The 22,328-nt window shown below is 51.5% G+C and overlaps 2 protein-coding genes across 5 annotated transcripts in view; one reads left to right on the top strand and one right to left on the bottom strand.

The window, feature by feature from the left end:
• Positions 1 to 22,328, top strand: part of AGO2 (argonaute RISC catalytic component 2) — a 381,544-nt gene that overhangs the window by 101,107 nt on the left and 258,109 nt on the right. The gene's annotated exons all lie outside the window — the stretch shown is intronic.
• On the bottom strand, positions 9,662 to 10,585 carry LOC118631504 (taste receptor type 2 member 41-like). The gene has a single exon (XM_036263905.1). The coding sequence runs from the start codon at positions 10,583 to 10,585 to the stop codon at positions 9,662 to 9,664; it is 924 nt and encodes a 307-aa protein (XP_036119798.1).

Below are 22,328 nucleotides of genomic sequence, written 5' to 3'. Positions count from 1 at the left end.
TTTTCCGTACTCAGCGAGAAAAGGGGCGAGGGGAAGCCGAGTTACAAATCTCACTGTGCCCACGGGAGCAGATGTCAAGGGCATCCAGCAGTGCCAAGGGCATCCGAGAGGCTCACACAGGCTGCAGCCAGCTGGGCAGGGTGGGGGGCTCACACAGACACTTAGAGCCAGAGTCATAGCCGGGGTCCCCGCAGCCGGACGAGCAGGACTGGACCCTGTGTGAGTCACGGGGACATCATTCTGCGTGTTTCCGTCTCCGATGTGCTGTGGTGGCGAATGGCTACCCAAAAGTCCAGCGCTCAGGACCCGAACACGTATCTTCCTGCACAGTCAGCCCTGAGGATATCTTCTCGTGAAAACGGGTGTGTGAAGAACTCACACTGGACGAGAAAGCACGGCACACGCCACCGGGGGTGCCCGCCGTCTGCCAGGAAGGAATCGGGTTACCCACTGCTGACCGCACAGCTCGGCCCCGAGCACAGTCAGCGGCTGAGCTCTGCACGTCCTGAGGGAGGGCGGGAAGAGCGATGATGTTGTCCGGAGAAATGTTTTTAAAAACAACTTTTAAAAATCAGATTAAAGCAGCCCTGGCCGGTTTGGCTCAGCGGTTAGCGCGTCGGCCCGCGGACCAGAGAGACCCGGGTTCGGTTCCCGCTAAGGGCATGTACCTCGGTTGTGGTTCGTCCCCGGCCCCGGTTGGGTCGTGTGGGTGGCAACCACTCAGTGTGTCTCTCTCACATCGATGTTTCTCTCTCTCTCTTCCTTCCTCTCTCCCTCCCACTCTATCTGATGATGAATGTAAAAATGTTCTCAGGTAAGGATAAAAAAATAAAAAATCAGAATAAAGCAACCCTTACCTAAACATTACAGATGTCTGATACAGTTGGGACAATAATCTACTGACACCTTCTCAACTTAATAATTAAAACATATTTTTTGTTTATAAACGAATGCTTCTATTCTCCACAGCAAAAGTGCGTACATCTAGTTTATCCAAAGAAGACATCATCAAGTCAGAGTTTAGAAAAAGGGACAGGAGTCTGACATATTTGCCCACTAATCCCCTTGTTTGAGTTTGAGAGTTAGGTTATTTGTTTGTCTGTTTGTTTGGGTCATGGGTTCAATTCCCAGCCAAGGGCACATACCTGGGTTGCAGGTTCGATCCTGGCCCCAGGCAGGGTCAAGTGGGAGGCAACCAATCGATGTGTCTCTCACATCCATGTTTCTCTCTCTCCCCTCCACTCCACCTAAAAACCAATGGAAAAATATCCTTGGGTGAGGATTAACAACAACAAAAGAGACCCGCCCTGGCCGGTTTGGCTCAGCGGTTAGAGCGTCGGCCTGCGGTCCGGAGAGACCTGGGTTCGGTTCCCGCTAAGGGCATGTACTTCGGTTGCAGTTTGTCCCCGGCCCTGGTTGGTCGTGCGGGTGGCGGCCACTCGATGTGTTCCTTCACGTCGATGTTTCTCACTCTCTCTCCCTCCCACTCTATCTGTACCAAAAAAAAAAAACCCAAAAAACAAAAACAAAAAAACAAAAGAGACCCTTCTGAGTGGAGTCATTCAGGTGGTCTCACGGAGCGGACGCCACAAACATCCATAAGGAATTTCAACCCCGAGCTGCGAGGTGAGAGAATGGATTTCAGAGAAACCCTCCCCGATGTGCGTCCGCTCAGTCAGCCCAGGGCTGTGCCGGTCGGTTTAGAGACTAGCGAAGGAAACGCCCTCTCCAGCCTCCCAGCAGCCGTCAGGGTCAGAAGGAGGGTGTGGGAGCCGCCCTTGGTGGGGGCTGTTTCCAGCTCTCCCTCCTGGCTGCTCAGAAATCTGAGTTGGTGTGTGGGCTCCACACGCTCACTCAGCTACGAAGTGGGTGCTTCCCTTGTACAATGAAATGGAAAGAGGGCAGCTGACCTGGTGAATTGCACCTCTGTCCACTGACTGTCTGAACTGCCCTCCAGTCTGTTGCCCTCTGTTACTTTGTGGCAGTTCAAAGTCTCCACCTCGCCACACCCCCTGCCCAAGAGAACATCCCTTTCCTGACCTCCCCCTCCACCCATGAACCGCACCTGCCCCGCGGGTTATCCTGTGGGTGCTGCTGCCTGCGTGTCGCCGTGACAGACTCCCGTGCTTCGCAGGATCACGACAACGGAGCGGGAAGGACAGGGGACTGTGGTCCTGGGGCTCCGGATCCAGCTCCAGCTCTCGCTCAGCTCCCAGTGGGCAGAAGGACCTCGAGCAGATCACTCCTGCTGTCTGAGACTCAGTTCTCCCGTTTGTAGAGTGTGAGGTTGAAATGACCCTGCAAGTTCCTTCCAGCTTCCGTGCTTTTGTGACTTTCCATTTTGCATTGTATCCTCTTCAGCGGTGAGAATTTCAGCTGCTATTCTCCGTACTCAGGAGCCAGGTTCGGGGACGCAGCTTGGTGACTTACCGTGCTGACCGCGGACGGCCAGGAGCTCCCAACCCAGGTCCAGTCTCAGAAACTCGGCGGCTGGGCATTGCACCAAAGCCATTTTCTATTCTTAGCATTTTCTACAGTGACCCCTTCTGGCCAGGGCAGCGCTGGGCGTGGATGAGGGTAGGTTCCAACTATCCAGGAAAGACTGAGGAACGTAACCCGCTGCTCTGCCCACTTCCCCCCATCCGACCACGAGCCCTATTTCCACATCCTGTTAGAGACTTGGGTTAAACGCTTTTTCATTTCCATTCCGTCGCCTCCGTAAGTCATCTCTCTCAGATCCTTCCTGCAAACCCTTTTCCTGTGGACAACGCCCCGAAATGTAGGAAGGACTCTCTCCCGCATCACCTCATTGGATACTCGCTGGTTCTTCCTTGGGTCTAAGATGTTCTAAAACGTTGATTTTGGACCAGATCTCAGAAAGCTAAGACCAAGGCAGACCCAGCACCCCAGGCTCGGGGCCCAGGATCACATTCTCCCTGATTCCTAGTGAGGTTTGAGGCAAGTCATTTACACTCGCTTGGCTTCAACTTTTTCAAACAAACAAAAACAAAAAAATCAGAAGTTTAGCTCAAAAGATCTTTCCTCCTCAAAAACATTTCGAGGTTTATCTCAGAACAAATCCCTCTCTCAGACCCCATGAATCTTCAGAAGTCAGGTTCGAGGTTCCTCTAAGGCCGTGATTCTCAAACGTAGCTTCACGTGTTAATTACTGGGGAGCGTGAACAGTTACTATTATAGTAATGTCTGGGTTCCACCCGTCTGAGACTCTATTTAATCCCCTGGGTGGTGGCCTGGACTTCCGCGTCTCCGGAGCATCTCAGGTGATTCTAATGTGCAGGGATGTGGAAGCACCTACCTGGGACCCACCATGGGCCCCGGGGGGTTCACAGGAGAACCCCGTTACCTGGAGCTTTTTCCTTCCTTCTCAGGCTTCCCCTGGTGGGCATTCACATGGGCTTTCCCAGCGACTGGACCCTAGCCCGCGTCCCGTGCTCTCCCCTGACTATCCTACCAGACGGCAGGAAAAGGCACACCGGTCGCAGTCACTCAAGGCTCGTATTGAAATGGGGCTAGAGGGACCTGTTACGGATGAACAGACAGACAGACTATAACGTCGCTTAGAGCATTCGTATCAACAAAGCGGAAAGGCACCTTTATCCCGGGATAGAGGCTAAGGACCAGGAGCGGAAACGGAGGTGTTCTAGAGACAAACCTGTCTCTGCCGTGACCGAGGATTCACACGTGACAAAGTGCACAGGGCTTCGGAGGCACCCCCAACGGACCTCCTCTGCCGGCACCGGCCGTTTCCAAATGCTGTCGCCGCAAGAAAGTGGTGTGTGCATTAGTCTTTTACTATTCACTTCCTTTAGCATTCGAATGAATGCCAGCATCTCACCCAGGAAGCAGCGTAAGCGCACGAGTTAGGACATATTTATAGTCGGGATACTGTTCTCCAGTGAGGCCTCGATCTGATCAGCCCAGGGCTGAGCTTGCCCAGTAAAGGGAGCGATTTTCTCTGCCACTGACCCAGCCTGGCTGATGGGAGAATCACGAAGAACCGCTGACCCCACCGGAGTCATAAGGAGAAAGGGGAGCTCCAGGCCGGCATCTTGGGGCCAGAGCACAAATGCCCATGACCTGTATACTCTTTTTATTCATGCTCCCAACAAAAATGTTTTCTTCTGCCCTGGCGATTAGAGCGTTGGCCCATGGACTGAAGAGTCCCGGGTTCGGTTTCTGCTAAGAACACGTACCTCGGTTGCACTTTGTTCCCGGCCCTGGTTGGGGTCCGTGTGGGTGGCAACCAGTCGATGTGTCTCTCTCTCTCTCTCCCTCCCGCTCTATCTGAAGAAACATTTACTAGCAATCTTTGTATAAAAAGAAAAATCATACATATGAAGAAATGCTCAACATCACTAATCATCAGAGAGGTGCAAATTAAAACAACTATGAGGTATCACCTCACACCTGTCAGAATGGCCGCCATCAACAAATCATCAAACAGCAAGTGTTGGCGAGGGTGTGGAGAAAAGGGGACTCTAGTGCACTGCTGGTGGGAATGCAGACTGGTGCAGCCACTATGGAAAACAATATGGTGTTACTTCAAAAAGTTAAAAATTGAACTGCCATTTGACCCAGTGATCCCACTTCTAGGAATATACCCTAAGAAGCCTGAAACACCAATCAGAGAGAATATATGTACCCCTATGTTCATAGCAGCACTATTTACAATAGCTAAGATCTGGAAACAACCCAAGTGTTCATCAGTAAACAAATGGATAAAAAAGCTGTGGTACATATACACAATGGAGTACTATGCAGCTGTAAGAAAGAATGATCTCTTATCCTTTGAGACGACATGGAAGGACCTGGAGAGTATTATACTAAGCGAAATAAGCCAAGCAGAAAAAGACAAATATCCCATGATCTCATTTATTTGTGGAATATAATGAACAAAATGAAATGCTGAACAAAATTAACCCAGAGACATAGAGGTGGGGTACAGACTGACAAGCCTCAGAGGAGGGGGGGTGGGGGAAGAGATAAACCACAGAACTTACATGTATGCATGACCAATGAACATAAACAACAAAGCTGGGGATGGGGTAGAGGGGAAGGGGAGGAGAGTATCAATGGGTAAAAATGAGCAACATCTGTAACAAAAACAAATTAATAAATAAAAAATTGAAAAAAAAGAACAATCATTCAAGAAGCTCAGTGTCTGGTGGAGAAAACATACAAGTCCTTGCATCCCTCACTGAGTCCTCTGTTCGGTTCCCGACTGTGACCTGGTCCTGATTCTGGTGTCTCTGCCCACTGCCTCCTCAACAGCCCGGCCACCTGTTCTGGAGGAGGGGCAGCTGAGCTGGCTGGGTGCGTCTGTCTTAACGCGCCCCTCCAGTGACAGGCAGACCCGGCCGGACTTTCTGTCCTGTTTGGGGCTGCCTAGCAGCTGACCCAGCTGGGCTCATCACCCTGCTGACCAGGCTGCACACCCCACTGCACCTGCCCAAGTACTTCCTCCTCTACTACCCCTCCGGCGGGGTCCCCCAGATGCTGGTGCACGTCCTCCCGGAGAAGACTGTCCTTGGCCTGCCTGGGGCCCAGCTCTCCTTGCTAGCCCTGGGGAAGGGGTGGAAGGATCACCTGCAGGCTGCTGCGGCACCTGGCGGCCTGTGGCCCGCAGAACAGCACATGCACTGTACGCACGTTCATATCCAAAGACACAGGGAGCCCTGGTGGGTGGTTCCGTTGGCTGGAGCGTCATCTCCTACACCAGAGACTGCAGGTTCGAACTTCCGGTCAGGACGGCGGGCAGGTGAGGGCGGCATCGCTCCTCCCACAACCACATCAAAGTTACAGCTAAACTGCAGAACCACCATCATTCAGAACCGGCTGACATCCAGCTGAATGGAAGTCCTACAACTACGGAATTAAAGGAGCAGCTGCATCGAGACTGGTAGGAGGGGTGGAGGTGGATGGGCTGGTCCCACACCCACGGGTGGTACATAAAAATCAGGAGGACACCTCGGCTGGGAAGGTCCTCCCCGAGGACTGAGGGGTCCCCGTCCCACACCAGGTGCCCCGCTCAGGGTTTCAGTGCCAGGAAGAGAATCCCCATCACTTCTGGCTGGAAAACCAGTGGGAACTGAGGCTCAGGGAGGCTGCTGCTGGAGCTCCAGGCAGCTCCTCTTAAAGGGCCCGCGCACAGACTCACCGGACTCTCTCCCTCTAAGCTGGGAGGGGAGGCAGCTCGAGGGGCACCAGAGTCATACAGGGAAGAACTGAGCTGTTTGGCACTGAAGGGAGGACTGGAGAGGAGGCTTTCTCTGAGACAAACATGCTGTCAGAGGCCTTTGTTCCTTTGGTGAGCCCTTCCCTGGGGTTGCAGACACCTACCATATCTGGGACTCCTGCAACCTGGCTCACACTGGTAGCCCCGCCCTGGTGATTCCCTGAGCACACACCCCCCCCCCCTTTCAGGCCCACCCAAGCTGTTGCCAGTTGCTTTACTATAGGATTGGCCTGTCTGGGATCCTGCTTCAGGTTTCCCTAAATTCTTTCAAACGAGCAGCATCTGGTCTCAGCTAGCCCCATACCTTTCGCTAAGTAATACATAGAAACAAACACAGGGACGCAGCCCTAATGAGGAGACAAAGAAACAGGTCCCAAATAAAAGAATAGAACAAAACCCCAGGAAAAGAACTAAGCGAAATGGAGATAAGCAACCTAACAGATGCTGAGTTCAAAATACTGCTGATAAGTATGCTCAATGAACTTGGTGAGAACCTCAGCGAACTTAGTGAGGGTCTCAAGAGCATAAAAAAGGACCAGTCAGAAATGAAGGAGGCACTAACTGAAATAAAGAATAATTTACACAGATTCGGTAGTAGAGTAGGTAAAGCCAAGAAGCAAACCATCGATTTGGAATATAAGGAAGCAAAAAACACCCAATCAGAACAGCAAAAAGAAAAAATAATCCAAGAAAATGAGGATAGTGTAAGGAGCCTCTGGGACAACTTCAAGCATGCCAACATTCGCATCTTGGGGGTGCCAGAAGGAGAAGAGAGAGAACAAGAAATTGAAAACCTGTTTGAAACAATAATGGCAGAAAACTTTCCTAACTTGGTGAAGGAAACAGATATACAAGTCCAGGCAGCACAGAGAGTCCCAAACAAGATGAACCCCAAGAGGCCCACAAAGACTCATCATCATCAAAATGCAAAAGGTTCAAGACAAAGAGAGAATTTTAAAAGCAGCAAGAGAAAAGCAGTTAGTGACCTACAGAGGAGTTCCCATAAGACTGTCATCTGACTTCTCAAAAGAAACCTTGCAGGCCAGAAGGGAGTGGCAAGAAATATTCAGAGTGAGGAAAAGCAAAAACCTACAACCAAGATTACTCTATCCTGCAAAGCTGTCATTTAGAATCGATGGCTATATAGTTTCCCAGACAAGAAAAAGTTAAAGGAGTTCATCACCACCAAACTGTTATTATATGAAATGTTGAAGGGTCTTTTTGAAGAAAAATGTAAAATAGATGAACAAACAAAATGGCAATAACTACATATCTATCGACAACTGAATCTACAAACAAAATCAACATGCAGAACAGAAATATTCTCACAGATACAGAGAACATTTTGTTGGTTGCCAGATGGGAGGGGGGTTGGTGGGAATGGGTGAAAAAGGTGAAGGGATTAAGAAGTACAAATTGGTTGCTAGACTGACAAACCTCAAAGGGAAGGGGATTGGGGGATGGGAAGAAATAAACCAAAGAACTTATATGCATAACCAATGGACACAGACAACAGTGTGGGAAAAGGCAGGAGGGGGCGGGAGTGGGTAGGAGGGGATCAGTGGGGGAAAAATGAGGAACATCTGTAATACATTCAACAATAAAGATGGAAGGAAGGAAGGAAGGAAGGAAGGGGAGGGAGGAAGGAAGGAAGGAAGGAAGGAAAGAAAGGGAGGGAGGAAGTAGGTTCAATCCCCAGTCAGGACCTGGACAGTGTTTCTCTCTCCTCTCTCTCAAATCAATAAACATCCTTGGACGAGACTCTTTTTTTAAAATATCTTTTTAAAGACACAGGGAGAACATGGTTCATAAGTTAGTTGGTTAGTTAGCTACTGGATGTGCACAAGTTTATTGGCTGGTTTGGTTTTAGTGGCCTTCTGCTATAAAGTAAAATATCTCTAGAAGGACAGGCCAAAACACCAGTAAGAATACAGCTGAAACAGATTATTGAATGTCAACTGCAATTAAAAACAAAAAACAAAAAAAACTAAAATTGGTAAGACTGCCTCAGAAGGGGAAAGAGGAAGATTTTTATAAGCACTCTTACGTACATTGTGAATTTTTAACCATACAAATGTACCACCTATTAAAAAATACAGAATAAGTTGCCCCCAAATGCTGATTCATGAGTCTGCATCCACTCAGCCACACTCAGCCACGTTGGGAGGGAAGTTATCCCCCACCCCCCCACCCACCCCAGGAGACTGACCTGTCTCCTTGCCAGGAATCCAGTCGCAAGTTGGTCTCTGAAATGCGCGTACTGATGCCTTTCAGCAGGAATGGTTAAGCCCGCCTTCAAACCTTTCTACACAATTACTTCTAACATATTTACATAGCAGTTGGGGCAAACTATTTTAAAACATTTAAACATACGATTTAATAGGGTGATTCTTTTGGCAGGTGTGGCTCAGTGGTGGAGCGTCGACCCTGCAGAGAGGTCCCGGTTCAATTCCTGGTCAGGGCACAGCCCAGGTTGTGGGCCGGATCCCCAGTGGGGGGCGTGCAGGAGGCGGCCCACTGATGTTCTCTCTCATCCATGTTTTTATCTCTCTCTCTCCTTCTCCCTTTCTCCCTCTCTAAAGTCAATGAAGGAAAAATAATTTTTACAGAAGAGGTTAAATAGTTTGGGGCACAAACCAAGTGAAATTCTTGAGTGTTTGTTTTCAGAACAAAAAGTCCATGTTTATCTAATTCACATGTGACTGTGACGTGTTCACGAGAACAAGTGTTCCCGCGACAACATGTCAGTGAGAAAATCCCAGTGTGTGACTCCAAAGGAGGAATAAGCAGGGACGGGGCCTGGCTGCCCTGGACTTCGGAGAAGAGACAGTTCAAAGGCAGGACAACGGAAACAGCAGTGAAGAGAGATGGAGCGACGTGAAGACCCTTCCGGTGCCTTCAATCAAATTAAAACTGAAGTCCCCAAGTCCAGTGAGAGCCAGAGTCTCCGCAGAAGGATGTGCCTTTAGACCTCACAGCCCTGGCCCTGTCCACCGCGCCGTCCCTTAGCAGGTACCGTGACATTGTCCCCGAGGAGGTGGCTGCCTCCCCCACACCCGAATTCAGCTGCAGACATGTTTTCCCTTCATTCCCCACGAGGCCGTGGGGGTAAAACAGTGAGTGAATTTAGACTTTGCCACGGCAGGCCCCACGGCAGAGGATCGAGACTGCAGCACGGGATGTTGTCCTCTGACCTTCTGGACACCACCGGCTCTCCGGGCCCCTCGGGGCCCCACCTGAATGGGGTCATGCTCGGAGAGTTCCAGATGTCGCCCTCCTTTTCAAAGGAGGAGGTACAGCGGGGTCCGGGGGCGTCCGCCTACGACGATCTTTCCATGTAAACGGGCGGTGGTCCTGCCGGCCTGGCCTGCGGGTCCTCTGGGGTCGGGATAGGAGCCCATCCCCCTAGACCGCCCAGAAGCGCCTGGCCGCCAGAAGCAGCTGCCTGGACACCGCTCGAAGCCTGAGGTTGCTGAGGATGAGGATGAAGGGATGGACAGATGCGCACAGGTAAGTTAAGATTTGCCACAGCCAGTACCAGTCACTGTATGTGCAGGAGAAGGTGGCAGCATCGCTGACCACGGACATGAAGGACAGGATGTACAGAACGAGGAAGCAGGTGAGGGACCGCAGAGCTCGGGTGTGAGCCTGCGTGCTGGGGTCCTGCGGGCTGTGGGCACTCCGCATGGTCCGAGTGTGTTTCCTCAGAGAACTGATCAACAGCGCCATCGAGGCCAGAAACAGGGAGCAAGGGATCGACAGCGTGGCCACTTTCAGGGGCAGGAAATAGTGAGTTTCCATCCTCATGTTGCAGTCCTGGTAGGTCATGTTCCCGTGAAACTCTCCAGCAAAGAGCCCTTGATACACGGCGTGGTTTCCCCAGAAGAAGAGCAAGGTGATGACCATGGAGACCAGGAGAGAGCCCAGCAGAAGCCAGGGCACCGACCCTGGGAACCTCCACTTCAGCCAGAGGAAGGCGGGGTGCGAGAAGTTCGCGATCTTCACGCAGAAGAGGACGCTGAGCCAGGTGGTGAACCAGAAGGTGGACGAGTTCAGGAAGTCCCACTGGACACCGAAGAGCCGTTGGGCAGGACCCGCGCTGAACTCCCCCAGGTGGACGACGTAGTAGAAGTTGTGCGCCATGCCAACCCACTGCAGGCAGAACCGGGAGGCACCCAAGCTGATGAGGATCATGTCCGAGGGGAGCAGCCTCCCACGCCGCCTCCACTCTCTGCCCAGCACCAACACGATGAAGCCGTTGGCCAGGATGCCCAGGAGACACAGCAGGACAAAGAGCAGCATGGAGAGGGCTGTCAGTACCAGCTGCATTTTGGCCCCTCCCCTGGTCACCACCCCTGCCTGACCCCCTCCTACCCCCACTCACAGTCCTCTTGGGGTTTTTCCTCGGGGGTGTGAACAGAATGCCAGGCTCTGCCTTCGAGCCAGGGCTCGCTGGGAAGGAAGATGCTCAGGCGATGGAGGGATGGAGGACAGGTGAGCTTGGCTCAGCAAGGATGCAAATTCCCCCTGGGCTCAGTTACCACCGTGCCCAGCAACTGCTCCTCATTTGCTTTCTCTGGCTTTGCTTTCATGTTGCCGTGGTTGGCATCAATGCAGAGGGCTTCTTCTCAGGGAGTCTGTGATGAGTTTCATCCTTCTTATGCCATCCTTGGGCCCTGTGAACAGACCCTCCTCCATCAGAATCATTCTCCAGATCCAAGTATACAGGCAAGAAGAAAAGGAAGACACTCCTGCGGCCAAGACCTGGGCAACGGTGAAGCTGAAGAAGCCTGCATCTAGCCCAGCTTCCCTGGTACACGCCCCCTTCCCTGGGAGCGCCATGTCCTTCAAGGTCACATTCCTTGGTTCACCTTTGTAGCAAACCTCCTCTTAAATCCTTGGTGGGCCCCGAAGGTAAATGATTGACAGTGGTTTCACCCAGTTTTATGATTCCAGTGAAGTAATTCATTTCCTGGTGGTCATGGGACCGAGCGCATCTGCTTCTGGCTGGGTGTTGGCCGAAGGTCACCCTCAGGTCCTAGTGGTGCCTGGTCTTTGCCAAGTGGGCTGTTTCTACGTGGTGGCTCAAGTCGGCAGAGAGTCTCTGGAGAGTCTTGAATATCATAATGTAATCACAGGTGGGACATCTATCACCTTTGTCATCTTCTATTGGCTAGAAGTAAGTCACATTCTCCATGGGCACTCCAAAGGAGGGGGTTACACAAAGGTCAGGACACCAGGGGTGGGGCCTGGGGGGCAACTTAAAGTCTGTCGACCACACTGAAGATACTGTAGCTACATGGATGTGTGAGTCCTGTCCTCCAACCCCAACGTTAGAGAGAGGTCCCTGCCCTGACGGGGTAGCTCATTCGGTGTCATTCCAACACGCCAAGGTTGCAGGATTGATCTCCAGTCAGGGCACATACAAGAAGCGGCCAATGAATCCATAAATAAGTGTGACAACAAATCAATGTTTCTCTCTCTCTCTCTCTCTCTCTCTCTCTCTGTCTCAAATCAATCAATACATTTTTTTAAAGAAGAGAGATCCTTATGAGATCATGTTACAAATAAAAATATTTTCTCAAATGCAAATAGATTCAGATCAGCCCATACTCAAATAGGGTTTTTTTTTTGGTTTAATATATCAAATTTGTCCTTCCTCCACATTTGTTTATTTATTTTTATTTTTTTATCCTCACCCGAGAACATTTTTCCATTTTTTGTTCAGATAGAGTGGGAGGGAGAGAGAGAGAGAGAGAAACATCAACGTGAAAGGGACACATCAAGTGGCTGCCACCCGCACGACCCAACCAGGGCCGGGGACAAACTGCAACTGAGGCACGTGCCCTTAGCGGGAACCGAACCCGGGTCTCTCTGGTCCGCAGGCCAACGGGAACCGAACCCGGGTCTCTCTGGTCCGCAGGCCAACGCTGTAACCGCTGAGCCAAACTGGCCAGGGCTGTTTAAAACCTCTTTATGTTTGTGTATTATGTTACACTGTGACTTTGTCATGAAAAAGTTAACTAAGAAAATTAGTCCCACAAATAATGTGAAAGTTGTTACCACCACAGCATGAATGTAAAATTGTACTAAAAATAATTCACCATAAAAAGAGAGATCCTTCTAAACATTTATTCCTGAAAACATCGTCTCTCGTTTACTGTCTCAACCCTTTTCTTTTACCAAAGGGTTTCCAGTGGTTTACATCCATTTCCTTTGAAAACCCTCCTATCACGAACTGATAACTCACTCTGAAATCTCGAATCATTTCATCTGTGTACCCGACAGAGATTTCAACTTCGAACATTGTGTTACTGAAAGGGCGAGACCAAGAAGGCCATGTGGATCATGGTAAGAAATTTGAATATTCTCCTAATGGGAGTGAAAGCCATTCAGAGAGGGTTTAAACAGGGAGTGGTGTGATCTCCCTTGTTTTTAGCAGATCCTTAGGGCTACTACCAAGAAGGCCATGTGGATCATGGTAAGAAATCTGAATATTCTCCTAATGGGAGTGAAAGCCATTCAGAGAGGGTTTAAACAGGGAGTGGTGTGATCTCCCTTGTTTTTAAGCAGATCCTTAGGGCTACTTGCGTAGAGAACGGAACTGGGAGGGCCGGGGGGAGAGCAGTCCTGGGCACCGCGCAGACGCTGTCAGCAGATGGGCTTGCTCTCAAGAGGCCCCGCTGGCCCGGTCGGCACGACTCGCGGTTAGAGCATCAGCCCACATGCCCGAGATCCCGTGTGGGTGCAGGAGGCAACCAACAGATGTGTCTCTCCCACATCAATGTTTCTCTCTCGCTCTCCCCACCCCCTCCACTCTCTCTAACAATCAGTGGAAAATATACCCTCCAGTGAGGGTTAACAAGACAACAAAAAAAGGAGGAGCCACGGGGGGCAATGGGCAGGGATGAGGTGCTGGCATAGTTTGATGGCAGATTCCAAGAGACTGGCCTGCTATAGGGGTTCAAGAAAGAGCAATCAGGGACGAATCCTACATATTCTACCTCAGCCAAGGAAGAATGTCATGGAGCCATTTGCTTCGATGAGGAAGACAGAGAAAGGTTTGTGGGAGAAACTACTTTGGTTCCGTTTGCGAAGCCTGTGAGATACCCCAGATGAGACACGGAGCGGACAGCTGACATTAAGTCGGGATCTCTAGAGAGTTAACAGGGCTGGGAGTCATCCACACTAACACCGCACGATGAGGTCACGCGGGGGAATGTGGGCGGGGCCTGCGAAGGGGCGGGAGTAAGTCACGTACCTGCAGCGTTCAGGGTGGAAAGTCAGAGTCCACAGCAAAGGACATTGGGCAGGGACTGACGTTAGAGAGGGATTGTGTCCCACGAGTTCAGGCTCGGGGACAAGGGGAGGAAGAAGCAGACAGGAGAGGAGTGAGACACGAGGATGACCAGTGTGTTGAAGTGACCGGCACCCAGGATGGCACGCTGTGCCCTTCGGGGAGACGCCCCAGGGCAGCCACTGCTAACATGCTCTAGTTTGAGAGGCCCCGTGGAAGGGACTCAGGTCCAGCCCAGTAGAATGTTGGCGTTGAAACTGGCCTCTGTCCTGGGCTTTACCCACTCACTGCCTGAGAAGAGAAACCCCATTTATAATTCATCCATTCGACAGATCCACTCAATGTGCAGTGTCTGGTGGGCACTAGGCCAGGCCCATAGGTACAAACACTAAGTTAGGTTCTTGAGAGAGAGAGACAAGTAAACATCGAGTGCCAACTCAGTGCAATAAATTATAAAGTAATAATAAATAATAGTCACTCAGTGCTGCTATGCATCCCCATGGACTATTGTAAGTGCTTTACATATATTCATTTCTTTATGTTTATAAAAACTCAGTGAGTTTCAGAAACAATGCTGGGACAATGAGATACCCACACACAAAGGATAAAGTTGGACCCCAGCCTCACACAAAAATGAACTCAAAATGGATCACCGATCCAACTATAGGAGCTGAAACTTTTTGAGAAAAACATAAGAGTAAATTTTCATAATCTTGGGTTAGACAAAGCCTACTTAGGTATTACATCAAAAAGTATAAGTTACGTCTGCCCGGTGTGGCTCAGTGGTTGAGCGTCGACTCAGGCACCAGGAGGTCGCCGGTTTGACTCCCAGTCAGGACACGTGCCCAGGTGTGGGCCCGATCCCAGATGGACGCTAAGCTACTTGGAGCGAAGAGGGCGTGTTGAAGGTGGCCTGGGAGGGGACCAGAGTCCCATTTCCTCTGTGGCTCTGGATCCTGGGGAGACGGGGGGTTGGGCTTGGCCCCGGTGGTGGGATCTGGGCAGCCAGGAGAAGAACGTGCCCTGGGAGTGGGGTGGCTGATACTCACTCACTGGTCTAGGGCTGGGCCAAGTAACCCCCTTTTACTGCCAGAAGTCAGTCTAGACAAATGAAAATGAAAATGTGTCCTTGGGAAAGATCGTAACAAGGTCAACCTTTAAGGTTCTCACAGCTTCTCTTTTTAAACTGGAAGGGATGTTTTAGGGGAAGTAGCTCTTGTATAAAGAAATATTTCTATGAATTCAGCAATTCCACCAACTTCCCTTTCTTTTTCTTGTGTTAAACTCAAGTAAAATTCCATTGAACATTGTATCAGAGCCCTGGCTCACTGGCTCAGCAGTTAGAGTGTCGGCCTGCGGACCAGAGTCCCAGGTTTGGTTCCACTAAGGGCGCGTACCTCAGTTGCAGTTTGTCGCCGGCCCCGGTTGGGGTCGAATGACTGGCAACCACTCGATGTGTCTCTCTCACGCCGATGTTTCTCTCTCTCTTCCCCCCTTCTCTCCTGCTCTGTCAGGAGATAAATGCAAAAAATGTCCTCAGGTGAGGATAAAAAAAAAGAAACAAAGAAAATTGTATCAGAAATGTGTTTCTTCTGGTTTTATAACAGTATTTCCATCCATCTCTTCCTTACCCAGGCTTGTCTGTGTGTGCTGCATTTGCCTGTCAAGTGGTCCAAAGTGACGTCCACCTAATGTTATTGGGTATTCTGGCTGGTGGGACTCAGGCTGGTTTTCACTCCCATCTTTGAGATTTTCAGCATGTTTTGAATTCTTTTTTGGTTTATTTATTTATTTATTTTTCAACTTTTATTAATTTATTTTTGTTACAGAGGTTTCTCCTTTCCCCCCCCTAGACACCGTCCTCCCCATCCCGCCCCCCCCAAACCCCCAGCATTGCTGTCTATGTCCATTGGTTATGCATATATGCATATAAGTTCTTTGGTTGTTTTGAATTCTTTATATGAACAGTTACCACTTTCTTTTAGTGTAATTTTTTCTCCTAAGCATAAATACTGGGAAGAAAGCACAGCAATCATCTATTCATTCAACAAATATTTATTGAACAACTCGATGCCTGGTTGCCACGTCTACTCCCATTTGATAACTTGAGGATTTTGGTTGCTACACCTTGTAAATCTTTCTCCTATAGTTTCCCTGCAATTGTAGCATGCTGCCACTAGGTGGCAGTAGGCACATCTATATTCTGGAAGGTCCCTGCTTTTTTTGCCCATGTCTCAGATAAGACTTTGGCTTCCGGATTTATAATTCTCATTGACAACTTTTTTGTTGTTAATTATTTCCAGTGTACATATTTTTTAAATCCTACAAGATACTATTTTAATTGTTTTCTTTATTGATGTTAGAGAGAGAGGAAGGGAGAAGGAAAGAGAGATAGAAAAAAAATCAAAAATTGAACTTCCATTTGACCCAGTGATCCCACTTCTAGGACTATACCCTAAGAAGCCTGAAACACCAGTCAGAAAGAATATATGTACCCCCATGTTTGTAGCAGCACTATTTACAATAGCTAAGATCTGGAAATAGCCCAAGTGTCCATCAGTAGACGAATGGATAAAAAAGCAGTGGTACATGTACACAATGGAGTACTATGCAGCTGTAAGAAAGAAAGATCTCTTATCCTTTGAGACGACTTGGAGGGACCCGGAAAGTATCATCCTAAGTGAAACAAGCCAAACAGAGAAAGACAAGTATCATATGATCTTACTTATTTGTGGAATATAATGAACATAACAGTCCGAAGAACAGGGTAGTCCCAGAGACGTGGAAGTGGGGTACAGACTGACAACCCCCAGAAGAGGGGGTGGTGGGGGAGAGATAAACCACAGAACTTATATGCATGTGTGCATGAACAGTGGACATGGACAACAAAGCTGGGGACAGGGCAGGGAGGGAAGGGGAGAGGGGAATCAGTGGGGGAAAAAGGGGGAACATCTGTAACAAAAATTAATTTTAAAAAAAAGAAAGAAAGAAACATCAATGAGAGAGAACATCGATTGGCTGCCTCCTGCACGCCCCCCACTGGGGATCGGGCCCACAACCTGGGCCTGTGCCCTGACCGGGAATCGAACTGGCGACCTCTTGGTGCGTGGGTCGATGCTCAACCACTGAGCCACACCGGCCAGGCACAAGATACTATTTTAAACTGTTGAAATTTATTTAATTTTATCTACCTTTTTACTTTGGCGCTCTTGGTTCTCACTTGACTCCCTTCACCTGGGATAATTTTCCTCCTGCCTGATGAAGCTTTAGTGTTTCTTTGACGGTGGGTGGGCTGGTGCAAAACCTTGACAGCTCTTGGTGATCTGAAAACATCTTTATTTTGGGTGCATTTCTGAAGCCTCCGTTAGCCTTGTGTGGGGCTCCAGAGCTTTGAAGATCATCTCTGGCTTCCATCATTTCTTCTGAGAAACCCTCGCTCAGCTCCGTTCTTGCTCCAGGCACTGAGCTCGTCCATGGAATGTGTCTTCTCCGCTGGACGCTTCTAAGATTCTGTCTCTGACTTTATTTTTCGTCCATGGGCTCTCAGGGGTTCTTAGAGCTTCTTGAGTCTGTGGCTTGATGTCGTTGGTCAGTTTGGAAATGCTCAGCCATCATTTTTTCAAGTATCACATCTGCTTTATCCTCTCCTTCCCCCCAGGAGTGTGATTTCACATACGTTAAGCTTTTCCGCGGTGCCTCATATTTCTCTGAGGTTCTTTTTCTGTGTTTTTCATCCCAGGTTTTTCCATGCTTCAGTCTGAGCATTTTCGACAAAGCTAACTTCTAGCTCGTGAGTCCTCTTTTCTGCTGTGTCTAATCTGCCGCGAGACCCTCTGTCGAGCCGTTCGTTTTACGTAGTATGTGGTTTTAGTTCTATAACTTCCACTTGGTTCATTTTTGTAAGTTCTAGTTTTCAGAAATGCTCCCTGTTGATGCCTCCATGGCAAATGTTTTCATCGTATTTCAATCCAGTATTTGCATCACCTGTGGGTTTGTTTCTACTGTCTGGGTTTCTGGTTCTGCTTTGTGTTCAGTTTCTTTTGATTGGCTCTGTTTGATATGCCTAGTTTTTGTTTGTTTTTTTTTTAGTTCATCTTCACCGAGGATATTTTCCCATTGATTTCTGGATAGAGTGGAAGGGAGGGAGAGAGAGAAACATGGATGTGGGAGAGACACATGGATCGGTTGGCTCCTGCACGACCCTGACCAGGGCCAGGGGTCAAACCTGCAAACCAGGTACGTGCCCTTGACCAGGAATCGCCCTGGAGATCCTTCGGTCTGTGGGCCAACACTCTAACTGCTGAGCCAAAGTGGCCAGGGTTTTTTATTTAATGCCAGACTTCGTGTTTGAAAAAAAAAAACCTTTGGAGGAGTCTACATTCCTCCAGAGAGGGTTTGATTTTTTCCTCGGCTGGAAGTGAGCACGGGGCAGAACCACTTGGGACCAGTGAAGAACCGAGAGGAACGGGACTGCATCCCGGCTCCGTGAGGACTGGCCTGTCGGTGACTTACCATATATATATGCCCATGTTTTTATTGGTTTTTTAGAGAGAGAGGCAGGGAGAGAGAGACAAACATCGATGTGAGCGAGATACATCCATCGGCTGCCTCCTGCACGCCCCCTTCTGGGGATCGAGCCTGCAACCCATGTGCCCTGACCGGGAATCGAACCCGGACCTCTCAGTCCATGGGACGGCGCGCTGAGCACACTGGCCGGGCGGTTAGTGACTTACCTTAACCTAGACACAGACAGCAGGGTCTCGGCTGAACACGGGGTGCTCCGACAAAGGCCTGTCTTCCTTGGCTGGCTCTGCACCCCAGTTTCCTTTTCCTTCGGCATCTTGAGATTGCCAGAAGCCCGGCTTATCACCGTAGTCTCTCAGCAGCCACTTTCCCTGGCTTCTTGGCCCCTCGGCCCCGAACAGCTCCGACGCAGCCAACATCTTGAGGGCAAGCCGCACAGAATGCCGGACTCCCTTCTCTTTGGTTTCCTGTTTCGGGGCTCCCAGGGGCGGCCGCCTGGCTAGCCCTGAACCCCAGTCCCGTGGGGCTGCAAACACCACGCCAGGGTGGGCTAAGCGTCCAGCCTGTGGGTCTCGCGCTTTGATTAGCGTGTGCCCGAGGGGCAAGGGGCCCCCGTCCGGCCGACCTCCTCCTGTGTCTCCTTTTCTAGGCTCGTCGCCCCTCGGTTCCATGTGGCCTTCGTTCCTCTCAAGACCACCTCTCAGGTAGATGTTCTGTATTTCCTCCAGCCTGTTTCACAGCTGGTTTCTGCAGGTTTGTTCGGACGTAAGCAGACCTGTCACTGCTGGGAGCAGACGTGACGACACAATGTGTAAATAAATGCCTGTGTCCCCCAGAGCATCAGAGCCTCCCGTCCAGGCAGACAGGGTCTCCCATGAACCCCGCTCCCAGCCGAGGCTCTGGCGCCCCCACTGGTGACCGGGGTACAGGGCGCTCACGGACAGACGGCAGGCAGGGGCTGGGAGCACAGGCGTGGAGGCTCACTGGGGGCTCAGAGCGAGCTAAGTGCCGCCCACTCGGACCTGAGTCCCCGCGGAGCACAGGCCCCTGGGACCCACAGAAGCAGAGCACGGGGCGAAGCCGGCTCCGGGTGCCAGAGCGCTGGGCCCGCCCCTGGGATTGCGTGGGAATGGCTCTGGGGACAGACTTCCCGGCATTCTGGCCAGGGGCCCGCTGTTCAGGGGTGCCCGCTGGTCCCCCAGGCGGGAGGGTGTGTGGCGGGGTCTGCGCGGGAGCAGCTCTGGGGAAGCCGCGGGCGCAGCCGGGCCTTTACCTGCGTTGTGGGCACGTGCCCATGACTCATTCACGCGCACTCTGCTCGCTCACCTGCAGCGTCGCCCACGTGCTGGCAGGGTCTTCCCTCCGCTGTGCGCACAAGGAGACCGAGGCACAGACGGTTCAGTGACTGGACAGGCACCAAGGGGTCGGGCTGCGGTGGGACCTTGGCAGCTGCGCCCCAGCCCACTGGCGAGCCCCCAGGCTATCCCGCCTCCATGGCACCGTGGAGAGGCTCGGGGTGGGCCTGCCCAGGGCCACATTGCTGAGAATGTCACCGTGTTTACTTTGTGGCTCTGCCCTCCCCCATCTGCACAGCCCCTCACCAGTCTCCTGGCCCCTCCCTGACTCCCACGGAGGCCCCTCCCATGCATTGGTCAGTGGCGCTCAAAATGAGAGCAATCTGAACTTCAGGCCTTCACCGCCAAGCTCATTCCCTGCCCCATCGTAACTGTCACCTCACAGCAGCATGCATGGCACACGTGTACACACTCGTATGTGTGCACGCATGCACACACAACCACACACAGACATGCTCATCCCTCCCACCACAGTGTGTGCCCAGGGAGTCACCTGCACACCCCACCCTCTGCCTTCATCTGGGCTCCCCTCCTCACCCACTGCCGACCACTGAGTCCCTACCCAGCTCACAGGACCCAGCTCAGTGCCCTCACCATGACCCTGCCGCCCCTCTGCCTTCCTGAGATAGCCCTGGTGGTGCCCCGGGGCCCGGGGCCAGGTGGCACTCTCCTCTGCAGGGAGGGTGGCCTTGGGACCAGCTCAGAAGGTGACTGCCCCGGCTCCTGAGGGGTTGTGCTGACCCCGCTGACTTCTGCTGTTGACCGTCACCTCCCCTCCCCTTGCTGGGCTGCAAAGGCAAAGCCTAGAGCTGCAGCCACGCTTGCTGCGGGGAGCACAGTGCCAGCCTCTACAGATGGTGGAGCCGGAGGCCAGAGGGGCCCCATCCGTGACCGCCTCTCAAGGGGCTGCCTCCTCCCAGGTTTCTGGTTTTATCAGAAAGATAAACCCCTGCTGGTTGAGCCACTACGGTTGGTTGCTGGTATGTGTAGCTGATGGAAATCCTAACTGGCCCACAGACCAGTTTATGGCACACCTTCTCCAGCCAGCCTTCTAGGGTTCCCCTCTGATTCAGTCTGGTGCTCAGTGTTCTTCTAGAGGGCTGGGTCTTTCCTCGTCACAGGAAAATCACATTGTCTCCCCAGAGAGCCAGGGGCGCCTGTCTGTCACTCACAGTGAAACAGACTTCCGGGCAGGTGTCTGTGGCGAGCAGAAGAAGGAGCAGAGGGCTCGGACCCCAGGGCTGGCGTGTGAGTCCTGCACCGCATGCTAGCGCGGTGCCACGGCGTTGCCTGGGTACGCTGTTTCTTCCGCCACAAACGAGCAGCGCCCATCCCGGGGCTGCGATGTGCAGATGGGTCATCACCGTGGAACACACAGGACAGCACCACTATATAAACAGAAGTCGTCAGCACCCACGTTGGTGAGGGTCACAGCTGTCATCCACTCTGAGCCACGAACAGCGGCACACACACATTCACACCACACACACGCACCCGATACACACGCATGCGCACGCGCACGGAGGCGTGAGCGCCTCTCTCGAGCCAGGGCGACTTGAACTTCCCTGGAAACCACCCAAACCAACCTCAACCACAAGACAGTTCTCACTCGACGGCTGCTGCTGATGTGGGAACAAGCCGGGCTTCTCCAGGCTGTGTTCTTTGGGCCAAATGACTTGTCATCACATGATATATTTGAGTGGGAACCCTGCCCCCACCCTGGGGGCCCGGGGAGGCCTTTCCATAGCTTAACAAGCCAGGGAGCTGGGAATCCCAGCACCTTCCAGCCAGGCTGTCTAACGGGATTCGGAGAAAGTCGCTGGCCCACTGCCCATCGCCTGGAGCAGCAGCGGACCCTCCCACTCTCGGACTGTCCCCGCACCTGTCTGTCTGTCTGTCTCTCCCTGTCTCTCTTTTCCTCCTTCTCCGCCTCTCTCTCTCTCTCCATCTCTCCATCTGTTTCATCTGTCTGTTCCTCTGTGTCTCACTGTCTCTCTGTCTCTGTGTTTCTGTCTGTCTGTCTGTACCTGTTTCTCTCGGTCTCCGTCTGTGACCCAGCAAATCCAGCTCCAGGGTACACACTCAGAAGAACTGAACACAGAATCTCACAGTTATCTGCACACCCGTGTTCACAGCAGCGGTATCACAACAGCCAGAGGGGAGAGCAACTCCAGTGATCACGGCCTGATGGACGGACAAACAGCCGACGCCCAGCCGTGTGGAGGGATAGTATCCAGTCTTCACAGTGAGGGAGATTCTGACACCTGCTACCACCTGGAGGAGCCCTGAGGATGTGCCAAGTGGATGAGCCAGTCACAACAGGACGGGCACTGCGGGCTCTGTGTAAGAGGCAGCTAGAGGGGTCACGTTCACAGCGAGAGGAGCATCTGGGTGCCGGAAGCTGCGGCAGCCATGGCGTAGTTAGTGTTTCATGGGACGGTTTCCACTTGGGAAGAGGAGAAAGTTCTGGAAATGGAAGGTGGATTGCATAACAATGTGGATATTATAAAAAAAAAGCCCTGGCCGGTTTGGTTCAGCGGTTGTAGTGTCGACCTGCGGACCAGAGTCCTGGGTTTGGTTCCTGCTAGGGGCACGTACCAAAAACAAAACAAGCAAACAAAAACAATGTGGATATTCTTTGCATGACTTAGAAATGGTTACAATGGCCCTGGCTGGTTTGGCTCAGCGGTTAGAGCATCAGCCTGCGGTCCAGAGAGACCCGGGTTTGGTTCCCGCTGGGGGCACGTACCTCAGTTGCAGTTTGTCCCCGGCCCCCTGGTTGTGTCGTGAGGGTGGCAACTACTCCCTGTGTCCCTTTCACGTCAATGTTTCTCTCTCTCTCTCTCCCTCCTGCTCTGTCTGAACAAAATAAAAAAATGTCCTCGGGTAAAGATTA

Source organism: Molossus molossus, unplaced genomic scaffold (assembly GCF_014108415.1).
Source record: "Molossus molossus isolate mMolMol1 unplaced genomic scaffold, mMolMol1.p scaffold_m16_p_16, whole genome shotgun sequence".
In the NCBI taxonomy this organism is placed as follows: Eukaryota; Metazoa; Chordata; class Mammalia; order Chiroptera; family Molossidae; genus Molossus; species Molossus molossus.
The sequence above is the reverse complement of the archived record's forward strand: the minus strand, read 5'-3'. Positions and strand labels throughout refer to the sequence as shown.

Coding starts and splice junctions, on each gene's coding strand:
- LOC118631504 (XM_036263905.1), bottom strand. CDS start 10,585: ATGCAGCTGGTACTGACAGCCCTCTCCATGCTGCTCTTTGTCCTGCTG.